Below are 21,665 nucleotides of genomic sequence, written 5' to 3'. Positions count from 1 at the left end.
TACTTTCTCACTGGCAAGATGCATTGGCAACACTTCCTCTATGGCAAAGCTTATCAATCTTTTTGTGGCCATGACCCCATGGTTAGGATCAAATAATTGTATAGTGATGCTCCTATGGAGAGCCCCTCTCAGGTCGTGATCTGAAACACAGGTTTTGTGACCCCATTTGAGGTTTGTGAAGCTTTGTTGTATGGTTGTGGGATAAGGGTTTGTGAGAACTAGACAGAATGTTGTGTAGGTTTTATGGAGAGGGAAAAAAGTTTGGATTCCACTGCATGTGATAAAAGAGCCTTGGCATGTGTGGGTGGGGTGGGGGGCTCTTGGACTTACAGGCTTATAACAAAGCTTGTCTGTGGCATGTTAGATTGGCTGTTTGAGACATCTGATTATATACTCTTACAATTTGAATCAGTGTACATAGCTTACTGTCCCTTTGCTATCTATTTCATGTGGAATAGAGTGATTTTTGCTCGGAGCTGGGGATTAGTTTTTTTTTTTTCTATTGGTAGGAGCAAAGAGGTTCAGTTGAGAAGATGTTTAGTGGGATCAAAGATACTGGGTAATTGTCAGGTCTTAGCCACCAAATGGAATAAAGATCTGGACCTGACACTTAGTGACAATGAAATCTTACATTGTTTGGCTGGAATTCCTGAGCTGCTTTCCTGTTTGATGTTGTGAGGGTCTAATACAAAGTTATTGATTGGGAAGATTTTGCTCCTTTGTGTGCATAAAGATTGGGGGTTGTACAAACATTGGAATGTTTAAACTATGGAGAGGAAAAGGCCTCCCTGGGTCATCTGTATGCTCATAGGCACAGGAATGTTGGCGGAAAGTGCATGCTTTTTAAAAATTTATTTCCAATGCTTGATATACCACAAAATGTCCATCCATGGCAACTATGCGGTTTACAACATACTAAAACAGGCATAAAAGGGGACGAAGGGACAGAGAAATTAGTGGGGGTGGGAGGAGATTGAAGGCCTCACAGAAGAGGAAAGCTTTGAGGAGAGATTTAAACTTCATAAGGGGAGGAAGGAAGAGAGGGAAGGGATAGCTGAAGATAGTTTCTCGAGAGATAACGAGGTAAAGGGCGGAAAGTGAAGGAACCACAAGGAGGTTGTCTTTGGAAGAGTGGAGCATCCAAATGGGGATGTAAGGAATAAGGAGATCATGAATATAGGTAGGAGCAGAGGGGAGATTACCCTTAAAGACTAGGATTTTGAACCTGATACAAAAGGAAACTGAGAGCCCTAGTGGGTTGATGTGGTCAAAGCAGCTGGCACGATGAAGAAGCTTGACAGCAGTTGAATGTATGAGTTGGAGCCATTTGATGACATGGAGTGGAAGACCCTTGTAAAGTGAGTTTGCAATAGTCAATATAAGTAATGACCATAGCCAACAGAAGAGAACGGACTGATTGGGAGGAGAGGAAAACCTGAACTGAGTGAATGCAGTGAAGTGCATAGAAAGCCAAGCTGACTACTGTGTCAGTTTGAGGTTTGAAAATGAGATGACTATCAAAAATTACTCCAAGAATTTTTGTTGAGGCAAGAAAAGGACGTGGACGATTATCCAGGAGAGGGCAAGAAGAAGGGGTGCTAGGGTTTGGGAATAAGATTGATTCGCATTTGCTGACATTCAAGAAGAATAGGTTAGATTTCAGCCAGGCAGAAATAGCTGAAAGACAGGGATTGAGTGTGAGCAGGGAAGAGGTAGGATCAAAAATATGAAAGAGTATATCATCAACATTGCAAAAGGCTGAACAGCCCTGTTCATGGATTATGGACAAGAGTGGAGAAAGGAAAATGTCAGCAGGTGGGAGCAAGGATTGAGCCTTGTGGGACACCAGAAGAGACGGGGAACAATGAAGAAAACTTGTTAAAGTGGGTGAGCTGAAAGGTGAGGCCTGAACGATAGCTAGTAAACCAGGCCAGGGCACTGCCAGAAATGCCTATAGATCAGAGGTGACTGAGAAGGAGTGAGTGGTCCACCAAGTTGAACGTGGAGGAGAGGTCGAGAGAGACAATAACGGAGTGGTAGTGATTGAGAGAAGAGCAGATAGTCATGAAGAGTCAAGAGAAGAATTTCCATGCTGTGCGCTTGACAAAAATGGTCTTAAATGGGTGAAGGATATTGGCGTGTTCTAGAAAAGTATCTAATTGCTGAAGAACCAATTTTCCAGGAGTTTCAATAAAAAGGGAAGATTGGAAATGGGGCTGAAGCTTGAGGAGAGAGAGGGATCAAGAGGGTTTTTTTGGAGGAGAGGAGTAACAAGGGCATGCTTCCAACAGGAAGGCACCGGTTCTTGAAAAAGACTGGCGTGAAGGAGGAGGAGCAGAAGAGGTAGGGGAAAAGGCATTTGACTAGATATGCTGGCTTTGTAGGATGGGTGATGGGTGTGATGTTAACCCCACAAACAAAGAGAGTAATATTTTGATGGGATGGGTAGAAGGTTATGGATAAGTTGGTCCTGAATGATAAGCAGATGCACCATCTTTTGGTAGTGCAGGAATGTGCTGCATCAGAATATGGTAAATGGATAAAATGTGGGTGACGGGAGTATAAAATTGTAGATGACCCTTTTTGGAACAATAGGGTGATTTCATACTGATGTTATCTCCCAGGGTGCAGAGCTATGTATTGAATGTTCTGTAGAATGGAGGCATACAATGTATAGTGTTTTTCCAGTCCCAGCTTGGAGAAGGAGTAAGGAAGAAAATGGGGAACTGTTGAATGTTTGAGAGACCTAAGAACCCAGGCTGAGTATGATTGGAAATAGTGACATTTGAAGGAGGGGGAGATAAGGGGATGGAAAGTGGGAATGATAGAAGGGGAGTCATTAGGGTGTACAGCTGCGTACATCTAGTAGCGCTATAGAATTGATTAGTAGTAGTAGTAATATTGTAGAAAGAGGGTAAAAAGTGAGGTGACGGAGGGGAGAGAATTCAGTAATCTGGTGGTCTTATCTTGGTCTTGGGGAGAGGTAGATATAATAAGTAGACAGTAGTTGCTATACTTTTTTGAGACTCAAGGATTCCCAATATTAAAGTAATGTACTTGGGAGGGGGAGGGGGGAGGAAACATTGGAAAAACTGGATTGTTTGAATTCATGTTCCTATTTGTTGGGCATTGTCCTCACAAATGTTTATATTGTGTTTGAACTGTTTGGATTCATTTCAATAAATAAATTTAAACGTAAATGTCGTTTTTTAGGGGTAATATATATTTTTTTGTTTCATATTTTTATTAAGATTTTTCAAGCATAACACAAAACAAAAAGGAAAAAACCAAAAGTAACAATAATCCATGGCAAATAAAGAAACAAAAATGAAAAGACAGAACAACATCAGCATTTCATGACAATACCCGTATCAAATCAGCAATATATAGTAATAATATTTTAAAGTAAAGATCTAGCTATAATCGATATCCATAACATTCTGATGTATAAAGATAATTTGATTTTTATGGAGGAAAAACCTCAAATTATAGAGGAACACTCCGTCGTTGATAACATCAACATAAGGGAGGTCCTCTAAATCATCACAGGTAAAAACCTCCTTTTTCAAAAGTATAGCTATTCTGCTTAAAAACTAATCAAATACTAGCAACCGTGTGAATATTCACTAATCGGTAATGCACTTATCTTTTTTATACTGAACACCCTCCATGGCCCAACTTCAGCCCAAGTTTCGAATTCTGCCTCAGGGTCCGTGGTGTTAGACTGTAAAGATCTGTAAAAAAGACAAAAAAACAACAATTCATACATCAGTGTAATTTACCCAAACCACAGAGATCTAAATTTCTCTTCTGCTGATCCTTACAAAGCATAAATGCTCTGACCAGCTCCGTTTCTAATTGTCAGCAAAATGGCTGCGGTTTTTATCAACTGACGTCAGACGCCTTCGCTAGAAGATCCACCCTTAAAGATGTCAATCAAATGACGTTTAAATGTAAAAAAAAAAAGGTTTTTAAAAAGAATTGATACCACTCTATTTTAGAGTTCAAACCGAACGGATGTAAAGTATGCAGGCGAAAAATCCAGCGTTGTTCTAGTCTCAATAGAAGGAGCTTTTTATCTCCTCCCCCTGGATACCAAACGAGTTGTTGAAGTACACAACATTTCAAACTCTCAAAAGAATGACCCTCCTTATTGCAATGAACCGCCAAAGGAGCTGTGGTCTTCCTTGTAGTAATGTTACTTTTGTGTTCAGTTAATCTAATAGTTTTCGAGACGTCTGGCCAACATACAGTTTGTTGCAACTGCAAAGAATGCAGTATACCACCCAATCAGAATAACATGAAGTATTTTGATGTAATTTATTTATTTTTTTCTTGATTGGGGGTCTGTAAATTCTCTAACATCCAACATAATATCGCACATTGTCCACATTTTTTATGTCCTGTTGCATTACTTTCTTGCATCGAAATAGATTGTCGTAAAGATGATGGTGCCACAATTTCTTTCAGGGTTCGTCCTCTACTACCTGCCTGCAGGGAATGATGCAGATGACACGGGACGTATTGTGAAAAGCATGGGAGCAAGAATGAGAGGTGCTGCATCGGGGGCGAAAGAGTGAGAGGTGCCTGCATGGGATGGAGGGAAGCAGGAGTGAGAGGTGCTCCATCGGGGGGTGGACGCAAGAGTGAGAAGTGCTCCATGGGGGGGGGGGGCACAAGAGTGAGAGGTGCTCTATCGGGGGAGGGGACAGGGCAGAGGAGAATCAACATGGATGGGAGGAGAGGAGAGAATCGCAGGACACGGATGGGCGGGCAGGGCAGAGGAGAATCGCTGGACATGGAGGGGAGGCCAGGGCAGAGGAGAATCAATGGATGGGATGGGAGGGCAGGGTAGAGGAAAATCGCTGGACATGGAGGGAGGAGAGGAGAGAATCACAGGACACGGAGGAGAGGGCAGGGTAGAGGACAATCGCTGGACATGGAGGGGACGCCAGAATCGCGGGGCACTGAGGGGACGGCAGGGCAGAGGAGGATCGCTGGAAATGGAGGGGAGGAAAGAATCGCTGGACATGGAGGGGAGGGCAGGGGAGAGAGGAGAAATCGCTTTGACGAGACCCTTAGAAACATAATCACCATTACAAGATAGCCTTGCTAGCGCCCGTTTCATTTGTTTGAGAAACGGGCCTTTTTTACTAGTCAATTCATAATTAAATCAACAATGAATATGATATTATATTTATTTATTTATTGCATTTGTATCCCACATTTTCCCACCTCTTTGCAGGCTCAATGTGGCTTACAATACATCATGAGTGGTTACCATAGAAAGTAGACATATGGTGTTATAGAAGGATTTTGGGCAACATGATGACGAAAAAACATAATAGTAGTATAACAAGAAGGGTTTTGGGCAACATGATAATGATAAAACGTGATAGTAGTATAGCAAGCAGATATAGTAAGACAGTTCTGTATGTATGTGGAGGAGCTTTCTATGGTGTTTCTGGGACATAGATCATAGAAGTCCGCCTGGCCCTATCCTTATGTTCCAACTGCTGAAGTTTTGGTCGAAGCCCACTCTAGCCTATTTGTCTTCTCATTTGTGGGAAACAGACTGTAAAAGTCTGTCCAGCACTGTCCTCATGTTACAGCCACTGAAGTTGCTATCTAACCCCTTTCCAGCCCATCCTAAGCCAGATTGCCGTATATGAGAGACAGACCATACAAGTCTGCCTGGTATCGGCCCTAGTTCATCACAACTGGGGTCACCATCTGAGCGTCACTCGACACATCCACACACATGCAGTCATTTAAGTTTTTAGATTTTTTAAAACTTCTATTTTATTAGAGATCCTCTGTGTTCATCCCATGCCTTTTTGAATTCCGTCACCATTTTTTGTCTACCACCTCCTTAATGGCGACTTTCCGCATCTGTGCTGTTAAAGCAGGGAGGAGGGGGAGACAGTAGTCAAAGAACTTGACACTCGGTAAGTGAGAGGCTGGCGCAAGTGCAGTGTACACTTCCACAGGAACCCCACAAGTCTCTAGTCTATAAGGGCTTCTTTTATAAAGCGACGCTATTAGTTAGTGGCATGTTGAATGCGAAGAAGCCCATTCAATTCCCATGGGCTTCTTCTCATTCGGCGCACACTAATTGGTAGCACTGCTTTGTAAAAGGAGCCCTAAGTGTCTGTCCCCCACTGGTAATGTTCCAATTTGGTTTCCTATTCCCCGACATGCTCTGAAAATTTGGTGTGCATATGAAGATTTGTAGGTATTTTATTTTCAGTTTATATATATGTCATGTAGGTGATGATGTGTCATTTGGAGGATCCACTCATTCCACAAAAACATGCATGGCGTTAAGTTACCTAATTATTTTTTGGTTTTAGTTCTGAGCCACACTAAGCTTTTAGGTGGTGTCAGGTGGGCCAAACAGAGGGTCATGGGTATCTTTTCCACATCTGCATGTAGGTTTTTTTTTTTTTTTGCTGTAGAGTGCTATATGAATTATTAGTAAAAAGCACGAGTCTCAAAACATGTGAATTGCATCCATAGAGCTTTGAGGCAATATTTTTGTTATGCTCAAATGAGTAAGTATGCAAGCCTACCTTGGGGGGGGGGGGGGGTCCTTTTTACTAAGCAGCAGTAGGGCTAACGCATGGATAGCACACGCCAAATCGGCACTACCACAAGGGTAGCACAGTTGCCTTGTGGTGGTTTCGAAGTTGGCGTGTACTGTTTCCCACGGTAGAAAATATTTTCTACTGTGTTGGGGGAGGGGGCGTTCCTGGTGGTAATTGGCAGCGCAGCCGCATTGGTGCACGCTGCATGATTTCCATGTGAGTAACATGTGAGCCCTTACTGTTAGGTCAGTGGGTGGTGGTAAGGGCTCAGACAGTGTGCTACTTTATTTTTAGTGCACAGCTTTTTACTGCCCCATTGGAAAATGCCTTTTTTCCCAGCTAAGGTAAAAAATGACCCAGCAGACGCCAAAAACACGCATCCACACTACCGCAGCTCACTTTTTACCGCTGCTTAGTAAAAGGACCCCTTGGTTCTGTAGAGAAGAGTTCCCCATATCTGCCTAGGTATGTACGGATCCCATAAGCTTGTTGTGTATTCAGGATATCCACAATGAATAAACATGAGAGAAATATTGGATTCCAACATATGCAGATTTATCATCTATTTTCATTATAGTGATCTGAAAAAGTAAACTACTGTTGGATCTCTAAGAAAAGTTTGGGAAGATCTGATGTATAGTTTGAGGCACTTTTATATAGGGGATTGTCTGTGGAAATAGTATGGTTAGATGATTTATACAAAATGACCACAAGATGGGGCTAGCTGTTTGCATTTAGTCTTGGACAATTCTAGTGGGAAGACCTTGGGGAATGTGGGCTGCAGACAGAGGTCACTGGCAGGTCAATATTCAAAAACACAGAAGCTCACTGCATAAATGCATTGCTTTTTAATAGGGCTGTACATTTAACTGGTTAAAATTTTTAACGCATGTTAAAGTTCATTTCTCTTTCACCCACCCACCCACCTACAACCATCCAGCCTTGCTCACCTGAGCTGCACGAACCGGTCAGCTTTGCTGCTGGGCAAGAGGCAGCTCCCTACAGTGCGAGGGAAGCAGAGCTGCGCACACCCATAAACCAGAAGTGACCGTGGAGGTACGAGCCCATGGCAAGGCAGGAAAGGTTCTGGGCAGCAGCGTTGGGGCCTAGAAGAGATGGCCCGTTGAAGAAGGCCTACATTCGCTCACTAATGCCACTTCTACCTGCCGTCTCTGACCTTGCGTTTAACACTGAAGGTTGGCTGCTCTCTGTCAACCGAAGTCTCTCTCTGTCTGTAGCGTCCCGCCTCCTCTGACAGAACTTTGTTTCTGGGCAGGACGCTACAGAGAGAAAAAAGGAGATGGGCAACTAGTGTTAAAGACAAGGGCGGAGGGGGCTGGTAGAAGCAACATGAAAGTGAGGGAGGAAGAGAGAGATGCGAGGGTGCTTAAGAGGGAGAGATCCTGGATATAGGGAATGGAAAAAAGAAGAAAAATGGAAGAATGTTGAATGTGAAAGATGGATATAGGGCAGGACGTGAAGGAAGAGAAAAAAATTAGTGAATAGACAGTAGATCCAGGAAACAGAGTTCAGAGCACAGGAAAGCAGAACCTGAGACAGTGAACAAGATAATTTGAAAGATAAAATCACCAGACAACAAAGGTGAGATAAATTATATTATTTGTAGTTTAGTAATTGAAATGTGTCAGTTTTGAGAATTTACATCTGCTGCCTATATATTGCACTGTACAAGAGGATTTGTGAGGGGGCACTTTATGCTTTTATGGATCCTTGAATCTAAATGCAACGTATGATAAACTTTTAAACTTAATTACTGCTTCCACTTATAGCACACACCTGTGGGCAGAATTTCACCAAAGAGCTGTGTCAAGGTGCATATCTTGTGCTTCATCGTTTAGATTTAAGGATCCTTAAAAACTGGTTCTATTGGAGCTTTAACGGAATTACTTCAATGTTTTTTTTTTTTAATGCTAGGATAAGGTTACTTCACAATCTAATTCTACCATATTTCTTCTGAAATACAGAAGTGGACAAAAGGGTTCTGAGGCTCTTCCCCCTTGATTATTTTGTACTCCATTGAACACATTTTGATAGTTGCATTTGTGGGCTAAACATTGGTAAGAGTATTGCAGACAAAAGGTCAATTGAATCTAATAGGCACTGCCCATTGGAGGCAGCAAGCTGGTGGCAAATGTTCTGATCCCCAGAAAAGCTATTTGTTCCTTTTTTCAGGCTGTAGCATGTCCGTCAGTGGGAGTTTCGATGAAAGAAGTGGGTGGAGGAGTGAAAGTCCTAAATACCAGAGAGTCCTAGAGCTTTCCACATCAGCTGTTGCTTTATATAGTCAGAATATTCAAGCATAGATGTGCAACATATTTAGTTTTGACATGTGTTTTTATGCCTGCCATTTGGGTGACCTAGGCAGCAGAAGGCAACAAAGGTCTGCTTAATCAGGGAGATACCAATGACTACCCTTATTAATAAAATCTCTGGCTTTGAGGAATTGACAGTTAACTTCAAAATGCATCTATAGATCCTCTCTGCAAAGGTGTTTTTAGCTTAACTGTACATTGAAAATAGCCTTGGTTATGAGGTCAGATATTTAGTGCTTTCCACTGTTATGCCATGTTCTAAATTTTTGCTATAGACATAATAAAGGAGGCTCATTGAAACTGAAGGCCCAATATTCTGCCAGCATTATGCCTAGAAATTCAATGCCAGGCCATGTTCAAGCTCTGGCATTGAATTTCTAGGTATATGGAGCCAGCAAAAACATAACCGGTTAAGTGCGATGTTCAGCACTTAAGCAGCTATGGCAAACTCTATAAAGATAGGACTGAGTTACGTGGTTACCTTGGCAGGTTAAGTGTTGAATATTGGTACTTAACCAGCAAATCGCTCTTTGAATGCCCCTAAAATAGCCAGTTTCACTTTGGGCACTAGCCAGGCATTTTCAGCAGCACTATCCGGTTAAGTGCCACTGAATATGGACTGTTTAGCCCAAACAAACAATTTAACCATTCAGGAGCCATAGCTGGCCCATTAAATCGCTTTAAATATTAACATATTTGCCTTTTAAAGAAGTCAGCATCTAGTCCAGCGTTTCCCAAACTGTGCGCCACGACACCCTGGTACGCCATAGCGAACTCTCAGGGGTGCTGCGGCAAATCTTGACCTTCCTCCCGCCGCCCACAGTGCAGCATCGCTCCCTACAGGTCCGGAATCTGCTGCCTCCTGCTTCTTCCCCTGCTGCCGCTGCAGTGCCTGCAGCTTACACTATGATTCACACAGGCACTGCGGGGACTTTCCTCTGCTGCGTTCGGCCCTCGCAACAGGAAGTTGCATCAGAGATGGCTGGACGTGGCAGACTGGGAAGGCCCTGGAGCGCCTGCCTGTGTGAATTGCGGACTGCCCAAAAATGTAAGCTACAAGCACTGCATCGGCAGTGGGGGAAGGAGAAGGAAGCGCCAGTGATCCTGGACCTGCAGGAAGGAAGGTAGCAAGTGATGCTGGATTTGGGGAAGGCAGAGGCGTGCTAGATTTATGGGAGGAGAGGGGCTGCAGGGAATTCTGTGCTGGACTTTCTGGGAAGGGGGGGGGGGGTTGCAGGGAAAGGGAGACCTAGGGGGGGGGGGGGGTGCTGCAAAAAATTGCTCAGACCCTAAGGGTGCCGTGAACAAAAAAAGTTTGGGAACCCCTGATCTAGACCAACCTGGGGATCTTGTTTAATCAGCTTGCAAGAATGTCCCCTGTGCATGTCGCGGGGGTCTCCAATATGCAGGCCGATTTCCTGAGTGGGAATGTGTTGGACCCAGGGAATGGAGAGGAGAGACTTGCTGACCTGAACATGTATACCCTGGAGGAAAGGAGAAACAGGGGTGATATGATACAGATGTTCAAATATTTGAAAGGTATTAATCCGCAAACGAACCTTTTCCGTAGATGGGAAGGCGGTAGAACTAGAGGACATGAAATGAGATTGAAGGGGGGCAGACTCAAGAAAAATGTCAGGAAGTATTTTTTCACGGAGAGAGTGGTGGATACTTGGAATGCCCTCCCGCGGGAGGTGATGGAGATGAAAACGGTAACGGAATTCAAACATGCGTGGGATAAACATAAAGGAATCCTGTTCAGAAGGAATGGATCCTAAGGAGCTTAGCTGAGATTGGGAGGCGGGGCTAGTACTGGGCAGACTTCTACGGTCTGTGCCCTGAAAATGGCAGATTCAAATCAAGGTAAGGTATACACAAAAAGTAGCACATATGAGTTTATCTTGTTGGGCAGACTGGATGGACCGTGTAGGTCTTTTTCTGCCGTCATCTACTATGTTACTGTGTTTATGAATTTAGATTGTGCTGTATTATTTTTTTTGTATAGATGACCTTTTCTTTTCTTTTTTTTAAACTTCTGAGAAGCTAAAGCTATTCATATAGAAAAGGGGTTTTTAACCATTGGTGCTTGGGGGTGCAGAAGGAGGTTAAGCAGGGTGTAGAGAAGGGTCTTGAAGTCTGAGGCAATTTACTGAAACTTTCTAGATAGAGTGAAAGCAGTTATTGGATATAATTGTGTACTATTGTCATTTTAAGAACATGTTAGCAGTTAGCACTTTTAACAGCTAACTGCGACATATATAGCTGTCAATAGTCGCTAGTAGACACATGGTTTAGGAAGGGGGGTGTCAGGGTTCCATTGATCAGTTAAAGGGGTGAGGGAACCAAAAAAGATTAAGAACCCCTTTTATAGATTCATTAATCCTGTGCAAAGAGATGTTATAATTGTCATTGGATTTCTCTGTGTCCATAATTAATCATGTGACATTATTGTTGATTATGCTTATTTGTCACAGGAACTTTTTTGTATTGTATTGTAAAAATACGATGATTGAGATCATGCTTTAAATCTTGTTTTTTTGATGGTTTGAGAGATTTGATTTCTCACAACGCCATAAATCATAAATGAAGTCTTGTGGCACTGGATCCCAGACTTAGTTCTGATCAGAACTGGAAAACCAAAGGAGCAGGAAAAAACTTCCCACTGACTCTGCCTTCAAAATATGTTTTATGACATTTCAGTAGTGCTTTCTGAAGATTTTTGCCAGAAGTCATTGCTAATTCATAGATGGTCTTTGAAGTCTTTACAAAATATGACTCCTCCTAAAATTAGAGAAACCATAATGTCCCTGTTGGTTGCTTCTTATCTGATCCGTAGTGCAGCTTTGTAGTCTTGGATACAGTTCATAAAATGAGAGCGAGGTATAGCAATTCATTAGATCAGTGGTTCAGTTTGTGTCTAATTATCCTTACCATGTTGTGAAATGCTTCATTCAGGACTACTAAAACAGGTGTGTGGTTTTAAATTTATTTTATTTTAAATGCTGTGCTTTTCCTGGAGTGCAGCATTCTGCCCTTAGTAAAATGCTTTTTGTAGAAGCACATATGCCTGGTGTTCTTCATGACAGCCAATCTCAGCTGCCTACAGCTTGTATTTTTAGTCCTAGTTCCTAAGCAGCTTTTTGTTCCTAGAGAAGTTGATGGAAGCCTTGAACTCGTCCTGTGACCGTGTATAGTTACTCTGATATGAGCCAGAGCAATTTTAATTCCTGCTGGTTAAGGTAATCATGCTGTAGGAGCACTGTATCAGTTAAAATGGCTCAGAGGCTCGTGGCTCCTTATGGACTGAGGGATACAGCTGAGAAAGTGAACTTCTGTCCTGAAAAGCTTATGCCTCAGTACATTTGTTAGCATTTCTTGCTAGTGAAGAATGGATCCCAGCCCTAGTTCTGATCAGAACTAGAAGTCCAAACAAGCAGGAAGAAACTGCTTCTCAGTAGCAGGGGTGTCCCCTTTCACTTCAGTGCTTGGCTGGGGGGTGGGAGAGAGGGGTGTCTTCCTCTCTTACCGCCCCCTTGGGTCCATTTGTGTGGGGAGTTCCGTTGGGCCACTCTAGGGCCCTGGGAGCTTTTAGGCTTCAGAGCTTGGCACAGTCCGACAGCAGTTGCAGTTGCACGGGGGTGGGGGGGGGGTGCCCTCTGTTGGAGGGGTGTGGGAGGTATCCTGGTTTGGATTCCCAAAGATGTAGGACCGAAGTGAGGACTTTGGAGGTGCTGCTTCTTTCAGAGGAGGTGGGGAGGAATTGGAGGCTCTCTCAGGCTTCTTGTCTCTTGCAGACTCAGATTTGGAGGACTGCCCCCGCCTCAGAAAGACAAAGAAGAGCAGTCCCATGTGATCCATCTCTTCCGGAGAGAGGAGCAGTCTTGTCTCATTGACGAGGTTATTAGGACCCTGTCCATGCTCAATACTTCAGTGCAGACCCTGTGGAAGAGGATCCGCTGCTGGAGGGCCTTGTTGGACCCCCAAAGCATTTTCCCCTACACAAGGCTCTGTTGTTGCTACCGCTTCAAAACAGCCACTGCTCAGTGTTCCACATGGGCTAGAGAGGCTTCTTATGAATGCTTCATTGGCTGCCTTGCTGGCCAATGAGAGCTGCTTTTTTTGCCAGCCAATGAGATGATGCTTTCATGCGAGGCAAGAAAGCAGCATCTCATTGGCTGAAAAGATCGAGGTTGCCTTCCCGGAAGAAGACGTTGCTTACTGTGTGCCTGCCAGGAAGAAATAGTATGTTTTCATGCTGGCTGCAAACCTTAGACGCCAGGTCCAAATTTTTAGTCGCTATGGCAACCTGGCGCCTAGAATTTGTTGAGCCTTGAGTTGAGGTGAAGAAAAGATTATCTGTCTTTGATAAGTCATTGACTATTCAAGCAGCATCACTATGGAGGGGTATAGTTGGGAAAGTATCTCATTCTAAATCGTACCCCTCTTTTAGAAAAAATTTCAAAACTGTTCTATTTAGAAAGTTTGTGACCTGATCTGGTCCTTCTTGAATTATTTTCACAGGAGTATGTTCTGGTTTTCTTTGCAATTGTAACCCGCTCAGAACTTGAAGGTGTTAGCGGGATATAAGCCAGAGTGTAGTGTAATGTAAAAATATGCCAGTAGTTGTCCAAATCAAGTTGAAACACATTAACATGGCGACATAGTAGATGATAGCTGAGACAATTGCCATATTGACTGCTACTGGCTGTGCCATTTTTACAGAGGCAGCTGCTGGGGTAGGAGCGAGTAGGGATTGCTCCTGCCCCATTGCCCCCTGGATTTGTTGGGGTGAGTTGGGGGTCCCAGAGGAGGGTAAGGGAAGGGGAGCAGGTGGGTGCTAGGCTGGGCCAAGATGACTGTCTTAGCACTATGTGTTTGAGGGACATGTGTTTGGGAAAGGCAGGGTCTTTACAGCATCCCACTGGCCACCAGGGATTGGAGGGGGCAGCTCTTCTCTGAACATGTGTACCATCATAGGCTGCCTGCAGATCAAAGCCTGCATAAACCCACTGCTCTTTCATGCTGTGCCAACAAAATGTAGAAATGTATTCTCCAAATTTACGCAATTATCTGCACACTCATCAATTGTGCAGAAATGTGTGCTCATAATTATCCAGGGTGTACTTTCCCTTTGAAACACATTTTTCATATTCTGCATTAATAATACCTTTCATGTGTTTGAAGGTGTCTATCTTATCTCTTAACCTATCTTCTTATGTTTAGATTTGTAAGCCTCATCTCACAGGGCTTCTGATGCTGACTTCACACATCTCTGGAGCATCTCGGCTCTGTCTGTGTCCAGAACTGAATACTTTACTCCAGGTAAGATCTCACTAGTGACCTTTACAAGGACATAATTGCTTCCATTTTATATTAGTTATGCATTTCCTTTTCATTACTTCCCTATATAGGACAGTATCGAAAGCTTTGCTATAATCCAGACTAAAAGCATACTTATTCATTTGCTGTGTGGTTGAATAGCTGTTTGGATCTTACACGTACTGTAAGCAAATATGAATGTTTAGATTTTGAAACCACTGGCATTCTGTACTTCATTGTTTTTGTGCTGCTGGTTAGCTGCTCATGCTGGTATTTTAGGAATACTTATTCAGGGGCGTAGCCATGGTTGGGCCCAGGTGGGCCTGAGCCCACCCAATTTTGACTCGGGGCCCACCCAGCTGCAATGCGCAGACACAGATTTTACTGAGCCTGCTCGCGATCTTGCAGCTCCTTCCCTCTCAGCAATGGCAGTGTTCTCAATCTAACCTCACTGGCGATTCAACTTCCTTGATTTCCTGCAGCCGACCTGTCAGGAAACCTTCACTGCTATGTCATGCCCCCCTCTGACGCCACGTCCTATTTTGAACCAGGGCCGGCGCCACAGAACACAGCAGAAAGGCGGCTTCAAGGTCAGGTGCAGTCAAGAATCGCTGCCGTTGCTAAGGGAGCTTCAGGACCGCGGGAGCCTCCTCAGCCGAGCCCTGCTTACTTCCCACAGACTGGGAAGGCTGGACAATGGGAGGATGGAAAGAGGGAGGGAGAATTGTTGGACAGAGTTGGGGGGAAGGGAGAGAGAGATGCTGCATAGGGGTGGGGGAAGAGAGAAGGAGAAATTGACAAGGGGAGTCGGGTGGGAGAGATGCCTCATGGCCCATATGGGAGGTGCAAGTCTAGAGAGAAATGGACATGGGTGGGGGGGTCGTGTGGGAGAGATGCTGCACGGGGTGGGGCAATTGAGGGAGAAATGATGCACGTGGTCGTGTTGTAGGAGGGAGGAAGGGGTGCTGCAAATGGGGGTGGAGAGGGAGAAATGTTGACAGTGGAAGGGAGTTAAGGAGAGATGTGCATGGGGGGGGAGTGACATGTTGGACCTAAGATGTGAGGAAAAGGAGAGAGAAAGAAATGGTGGACAATGAGAGAGCTGGAGGAGGGGAAGGGAGAGAGAGAGATGAATATGGGGAGAGAGGAGAAAGAGGGAGATATTGGATCCAGCTGTCCAAAGGATTGAGGGAGAAATCCAGGTCAATGGAAGGAAGAGAAGGGGGATAAATGCTGGAACATGGTAGAGCAGGGCAGGAGGGAATGGACATAAAGATGCTGAGGAGTGGAAGGGACAGGAAGATATTGGGCTATGATGATGGGGAGCGGAAAAAGAGGGAGCAGATTCTGAGCTATAAGGATGGAACGAGGAATAGTCTGGGAATGGTGGAACAGGTGGGGGGAGGGAATGAATGAGTAGGGTAGTGATTACGTGGGGTAGAAACATGACAATGGAGAGTAGATTACAGATGAAAGGGAATAGAAGGCTGGGGAAGAAGCGAGATGGAGAATAGGAAAGCTAGTGGATGAGAGGAGAAGATGGAAATTTGATAGCTGAAAAGTAAAAAGAAGGTTGAGAGAGGGGGAGGAATTTGAGAGGACAGAGAGAAAAGAAAAAAAAGAGAGGAAAGATCAATATGCCAGACAGGTGTAGTGAGGGAATAGAATAAGACAGGAGAGAGGAGAAAAGACAAATGGACATCAGCCGCTTGAAGAATTTAGCAGAGGACTGACAGGAAAAGAGAAGCTGGGACCAACATGATGGAAAGACAAAAAAATGTAGAAAAAAAGCATTTTATTTATTAAATGAAATATGTTAGTTTTGGGAAATGTATATAGCGATGTTCTTTGTATTGTGTTCACTAGAAAAGAAAGTGCGTTTCTCCTTTTTCTTCCTTCAGTGTTGCAGTTCTTGCTGAGTCTTGGAGTTCCCAGTTCAATTTTTGTCTGTATATTTTTATTTCTAATTTTTGATCCCTTGTTCTGTATTTGGTGAGGGTCTGTTGGTGTGATTCTACTGGCAGATGATTGGAGGGGAGGCGGGGAGGGGATCCAGGGGCTCCTTTATTTCCTGACCTAGGCCACAGCATGTCTAACACCAGCCCTAACCCTTGCTGTAGCTGATGAGGATCCCCAAGCATTGCCAGCAGAGAACTTCCTCCAAAGGCAGCCAGAACTCCCTTCTACCAAACTCTGCATCCTTGAGCCAATGACAACTAAGCATGCATGAGATGCCGATGTCTGTGACTCAGGGACATTGCTGCCTGCCAAACTTGGTAAAAGGGAGTTCTGGCCACCTTTGGGGAAAATCTTCAGCTGACAAACATTGGAGATCCTTATTAGCTAAAGTATTTACAGTCCATTTTCACTATTTGATGGGATTATATTCCTAGAAAACCCAATGAATACCAAAAATGCAAATACGGAACCATTGATCCTGTGGGAAAAGGGGGTTAGGTTCCTGTCTGACCCTGTTCACTGTAAAGTTTTGCTACCTAACATCATAAACTTATAATTTTGTGTACCTTTCTTGTAAAGAACAGCTTACTTATTATATTGAGCATTTATAAAGGTATTTTATACACTTTCGTTTGTAAAAGTACAGTATATACAGTCTTTTGGTGTAACAGTACTCATGCACTTGCACTACACTGCGAATAAGTGAAAATGCTGTGAATAGCGAAAATAGGTTACATTTTACTTTGTGTGAATAAGTACTGAGCATATGGATATCGAGAATGGACTGTATATTTTGAATTGGAAGGTGCTGGGGAGTGGAGAGTCAGGGGAGGGAGGATGCAGAGAGAGAATTTGGTGCCCACCTGCTTTGAGCTCAGGCCCGCCCAAAATTGGCTACTCCACTGCCTCCATCACACTTACACTGTGTTCCCAAGAATGTCTACTTGTGTGTATAAATGCATGCTATCTTATACATGTGCCTTGGTCACGCAGTGTTATAAAAGACTGTATGTCAAATATGCTTTGCACATGGAAAAAACCTTGATAAAATTACCGTCATAATGTACAGATGGCATACAGTACAGTTACTACTTTTGTCTAATTTATTGGAGCTCAGTGAAGTCAAAAGAAAAGGGATGTGTCTTGGAGCTTGAAGGAGTATTTTGAGGTTGAAAGTGTGTTCAGATTGAGGTGGAGATGCATTAAACAGAGTGGCATGAACTGAGAGGTGATAGGAAAAACATTTTTAGAGGGAGACAGAAGTAAGTCCAGCATACTGGTCATCAGGGATGGAAGTGGACGCAAGAGATTCATCAGACTTGCCATATTTTGTGTTAAATGACAATATTTATTATTTATTTATTTGGATTTTGCTCACATAAGATCTTTAAAGACTTTTTTCTTAATGTATTTGAGCTTTAGTAGGAAGGCAATGTTTGAACTAAAGTCTAAAAGAGACAAGGGAGCCAGTGGCAGTCTTTGTTCACTGGACTAATATGATTCTGTTTTTGGAGCAGGTGGTGAAGCAAGTAATAGCAGCGCTGTGGACACCCTGACGGGAAGAGTGGTGTGGGATGAGGATGGATGAGAGAAGAATTGCAGTGGTCAAGATGTAACGAGAGAACAGCTTGAAGGAGGATCTCAGCAGAGGCAAGAAAGCGAAGTATTTGAGCAATATTGTGTAGATCAGAGTGCAAGGGCCTATGTATCCAAAAACCTAAATTTAGGCAGAGGAAGAGCCATCACTGTGACTGACTTGAACCTTTAAAGAGCCTTTTTTTCTCTGCCCCCCTCCCCACCAGGCAATTTAGTACACAGCCCTTTGGCAATATCGCTTATAAAAATGTTAAAAAGAACAAGGCTAAGAACCAAACCTTGTGGCAAACCACTGGTAACACCATATTCTCACAGTGAGCCCCATTTACCACTACTCTGTAGTGCCAATTGGTCAATTTAGGGCCCATTCCAAGGGCACTCAGTTTATTTGTTGTCTATGCGGAACTGTGTCAAATGCTTTGCTAAAATCTAAGTACACAGCAATGTAGCGCTCTCCCTAGATCTAACTCTCTTGTAACCCAGTCAAAAAAATTAACCAGATTTGTCTGACAAGATTAGCATGTAGTGAAACTTCACTATTCTATATTTTAATTTACTTACCATAGAGGTCAAACTAACTGATTCTAGTTCCCAAACTTCTTACTACTTCCACTTTTATGGAGAGGGACCACATCTGCTCTTGAGTCCTCTGGGACCACTCCTGACTCTAGAGGAGCATTGAAAATGTCAGCCAGCTGAGCTGCTAGAACTTCCCTAAGTTCCTTCAGCACCCTCAGATATATGCCATCTGGCGCCTTTGCTTTGTCCACGTTTAGTTTAGACAGCTCCTCACGAACACAGCCCTCTGAAAATCATTCAGGGACTACCACCCCACCTTTCCTATTTGTGTTTGTCTTCTGTAGTCCTGCTTCTGGCCCTTCAGCTTTCTGGCCCTTCAGCTGTGAACACAGAAATATTTGTTAAGCAATTCCGCCTTATCTTTATCAGCTTCTATATATTCTTCCCCTTCACCCTTGAGCCTCACAATGCCACTTTTGCGCTTCCTCTTATTGTTAACATACCTAAAAAAAATGTCTTGTGCTTCCGTTTTTCCGTATTGACTACCTTTTTTTCTTCCATTTCCATCTTTGCTTTCCTGACTACTTTACTAGCTTCTCTTAGCTTTTCCAGATATTGTCCCGTCTTCCTCTTATTGCGATATCTTGTAGTTTATGAAAACTAACTTATTTTTTTCTTACCTTTTCAGCTACTTCTTTTGAGAATCAAAGCAGCCTTCTTTTACCCTTAATTTTACAAACCTTACAAAAAGGTTTATTTCCCTTAAAACAACTTATTTCAGTGTTGCCCATTGCATTCCTACTTCTTCCAGATGTTCCCAGCCAGCTAACTCCTCCTTGGGGTAATCCCCCATCTCAACAAAGTGTTTTTGAAGTCTAGAACCTTCATGTTTGAATAAACTCTCTCTTTACACGTCTTAACATTAAACCACACTATCTGATGATCACCAACTATAGCATCAGAGAAACACTCCCTATTCATAAGTACTAAGTCCAGTGTGGCCCTATCCCTTTTGGGTTCTATTACCAACTACTGGAGCAATTGCCCCTGTAGAGAATCCAGGATCTCCTTACTTCTAGATGACCCTGCAAAAGGAATACCCTATTCAATTTCATTAAAATTATTTATTTCCCTTTCATAGCAATGTTTTGAATGCCTTCAATTAAATATCTGTCCACTTTGGCCTGTATATTTATTGATTGATTTGGATTTTTTTGTCATTTATATCCCGCATTTTCCTAAACAATGTTTGGTAGGTTCAATGTAGCTTACAGGTACACATAATTAGAGAAATACATACTGTTTAGTGCGGTTGATGGCAATTAAGCATAATGTATTTTACAATAAATCTTATAAGTCAAAATAGAAAAAAACATGCAAATTGTTTCACAAGGTTACAGAATGATTAAATTTCAGTTTAGTGTTAAGAAAGATATACAGAAATATTCAAAGACCATATAAGATTGGATTAGTATTCATCTTTTTGTTGTAAGAACTTAAAAGAGAGGTTTTTAGTGATTTTCAGAAGCTAGTATAATCTGGGATACCTTTGATGTTTTTTGGTAGTGAATTCCACCACTTAGTACATTGATACCAAAGGTCTACTGAAAAGACCAATTTATATATAGGTTTCTTACAGTTGGGGTAGTGAAGAAGTAGGAAGTCTCTGGATACTTGGATGGAATTACAAGCAGGAAGTTCAGTCAAGGGAAGCGTGTAATCCGGTGTCCTTCCATAAATGATTTGAAAGGCAAATACACATAATTTTATAAGTTACCCTAGCTACACCAGTTTAAATACATTTTACATTCCCTCTTTCCAGATCGACCCTCAGTGTCTCTTCCTTACCTCATAAGTCCTGCAATTATGTCACTTTAATATTTAACATATAATGCCACTTCTCCTTCCTTCCTTTTTTTTCTTACCTTGTCTTTCCTGAACAGATTATAGCATGATATAACCAGGGCTTTTTTTGAGGAGGTACTTGGGGGTACTGAGTACTGGCACCTTTTCCATTGTCTGCTAAAATTGACCCATGGTCCCCAAGTTTTAATGAAAGAGCTCAGGCTCTACACACGAATTCTGCCTTGTCATAGATTCTGTGACTGGTTGCAGGGGGCCTGGCTATTGTGGGGTGGGTTCCTCAGTGATTACCCCACCTCTGAAGGGTGGTCTGGCATTTGAGTACCGGGACCTTTTTTGCTAGCAAAAATGCACTGGATATAACTATACCTCATTCATGGTTCTCCATGAGCCACATCACTGTGACTGCCACTAAATCCATTCTGAACCTTATTTCCCATACTAAAGGCATTAGTATACACTACTTTCCAGATGTCACTTTTTCCCAGTTGTGTAAATGCATTAACATTTCATTGTTTTTTGCCCCGACTCCTGAAAACTTAACCAGTACCCAAGTGTTCTAAGAATTTTTCTACCTTGGCATGCATGATAAAAAGCAGATTTACAGACATTAGCATCCAGGGTGACAAAACTTCCAATAGAGGTGGTAAGTGAAAGAATTTTTCTTTCTTTCTTCCTTCCTTCCAGGAGGACTTCATTCTTAAAAACATTTAGTTGAAGGAAATTGAGGCAAAGCTATGAAATTGCTTAACTCAAGTAAGTGAATTATGAAATTCAGCATCGCTTGTTGAATTTAAAAACAAAATACTTACTAAAGGATAGCTGATATAAAGAATAAAATGAGCTGTTGGTCAAGGTGAGGTACAGCGAGAATAACAGTAGCTAAAGATAAATGTTTAGAAATCAGTCGGGGTGTGAAACAGAGCACACTACAGACCACAAAGAAGTAATGAGCTAGGTAAGAGGGAAATCAAGAGACCAGAGGAACCCGAGAAATACCAGTTTTCAGATACAGGCAGTCTTCTACCATCTATGCAAAGCTGAAGATGTCAATTGGTTTATACAACAGCTGTCTACATGCTGTTCTTTGTAAAGAAAGTGTTTCCTTTTATAACACAATAGATAGGTCTGGTCCCTTTTGTCCTGTCAGATAATGCAAGTATGAGAGAGACTCAAGAAAGCTATTCTCCAGCTTCGTCTCTTTTTTTTTTTTATTAATCAGGTATGGCGTGAGACCGCTTAAATTGGTCACCATGGGTCGAGAACGAACATGTATATTGTGTCATATCATTTACAACTCAAAAAAGGTAAGAAATGCTTAAAAGTTGTTCTTATCAATGTTAGAGTGTGGCAAGGTTGGTTCTCTGGGCGTGTAAATCCTTGTTGCAACAAAAAGATGAAGATGCATGAGGAAAGAGTCCATTATTTGAAGGAAGCACTTCTAAAATATTCACTGCTACCAGAATGTTGCATGCATTCGCTAGAAGAG

General features: G+C 42.7%; 1 protein-coding gene and 1 long non-coding RNA gene across 2 annotated transcripts in view; both read left to right on the top strand.

Moving 5' to 3' along the window:
• Positions 1 to 17,843, top strand: part of LOC115478042 — a 37,691-nt gene extending 19,848 nt beyond the window's left edge. Inside the window, exons 2-3 of the long non-coding RNA XR_003943422.1 lie at positions 14,144 to 14,242; positions 17,716 to 17,843. This is a non-coding gene — a long non-coding RNA (uncharacterized LOC115478042). The remainder of the gene's footprint in view (positions 1 to 14,143; positions 14,243 to 17,715) is intronic.
• Positions 17,844 to 20,861: 3,018 nt separating this feature from the next.
• The window catches only part of ZNF106 (zinc finger protein 106), a 91,830-nt gene continuing 91,026 nt past the window's right edge, over positions 20,862 to 21,665 (top strand). The window contains exons 1-2 of the mRNA XM_030215243.1: positions 20,862 to 20,932; positions 21,399 to 21,483. Coding sequence (XP_030071103.1) covers positions 21,430 to 21,483 — 54 coding nt within the window. The 5' untranslated portion in view covers positions 20,862 to 20,932; positions 21,399 to 21,429. The remainder of the gene's footprint in view (positions 20,933 to 21,398; positions 21,484 to 21,665) is intronic.

This window comes from Microcaecilia unicolor, chromosome 9, assembly GCF_901765095.1.
Source record: "Microcaecilia unicolor chromosome 9, aMicUni1.1, whole genome shotgun sequence".
Classification (NCBI taxonomy): Eukaryota; Metazoa; Chordata; class Amphibia; order Gymnophiona; family Siphonopidae; genus Microcaecilia; species Microcaecilia unicolor.
This window is presented reverse-complemented; position numbering and strand designations above follow the sequence as displayed.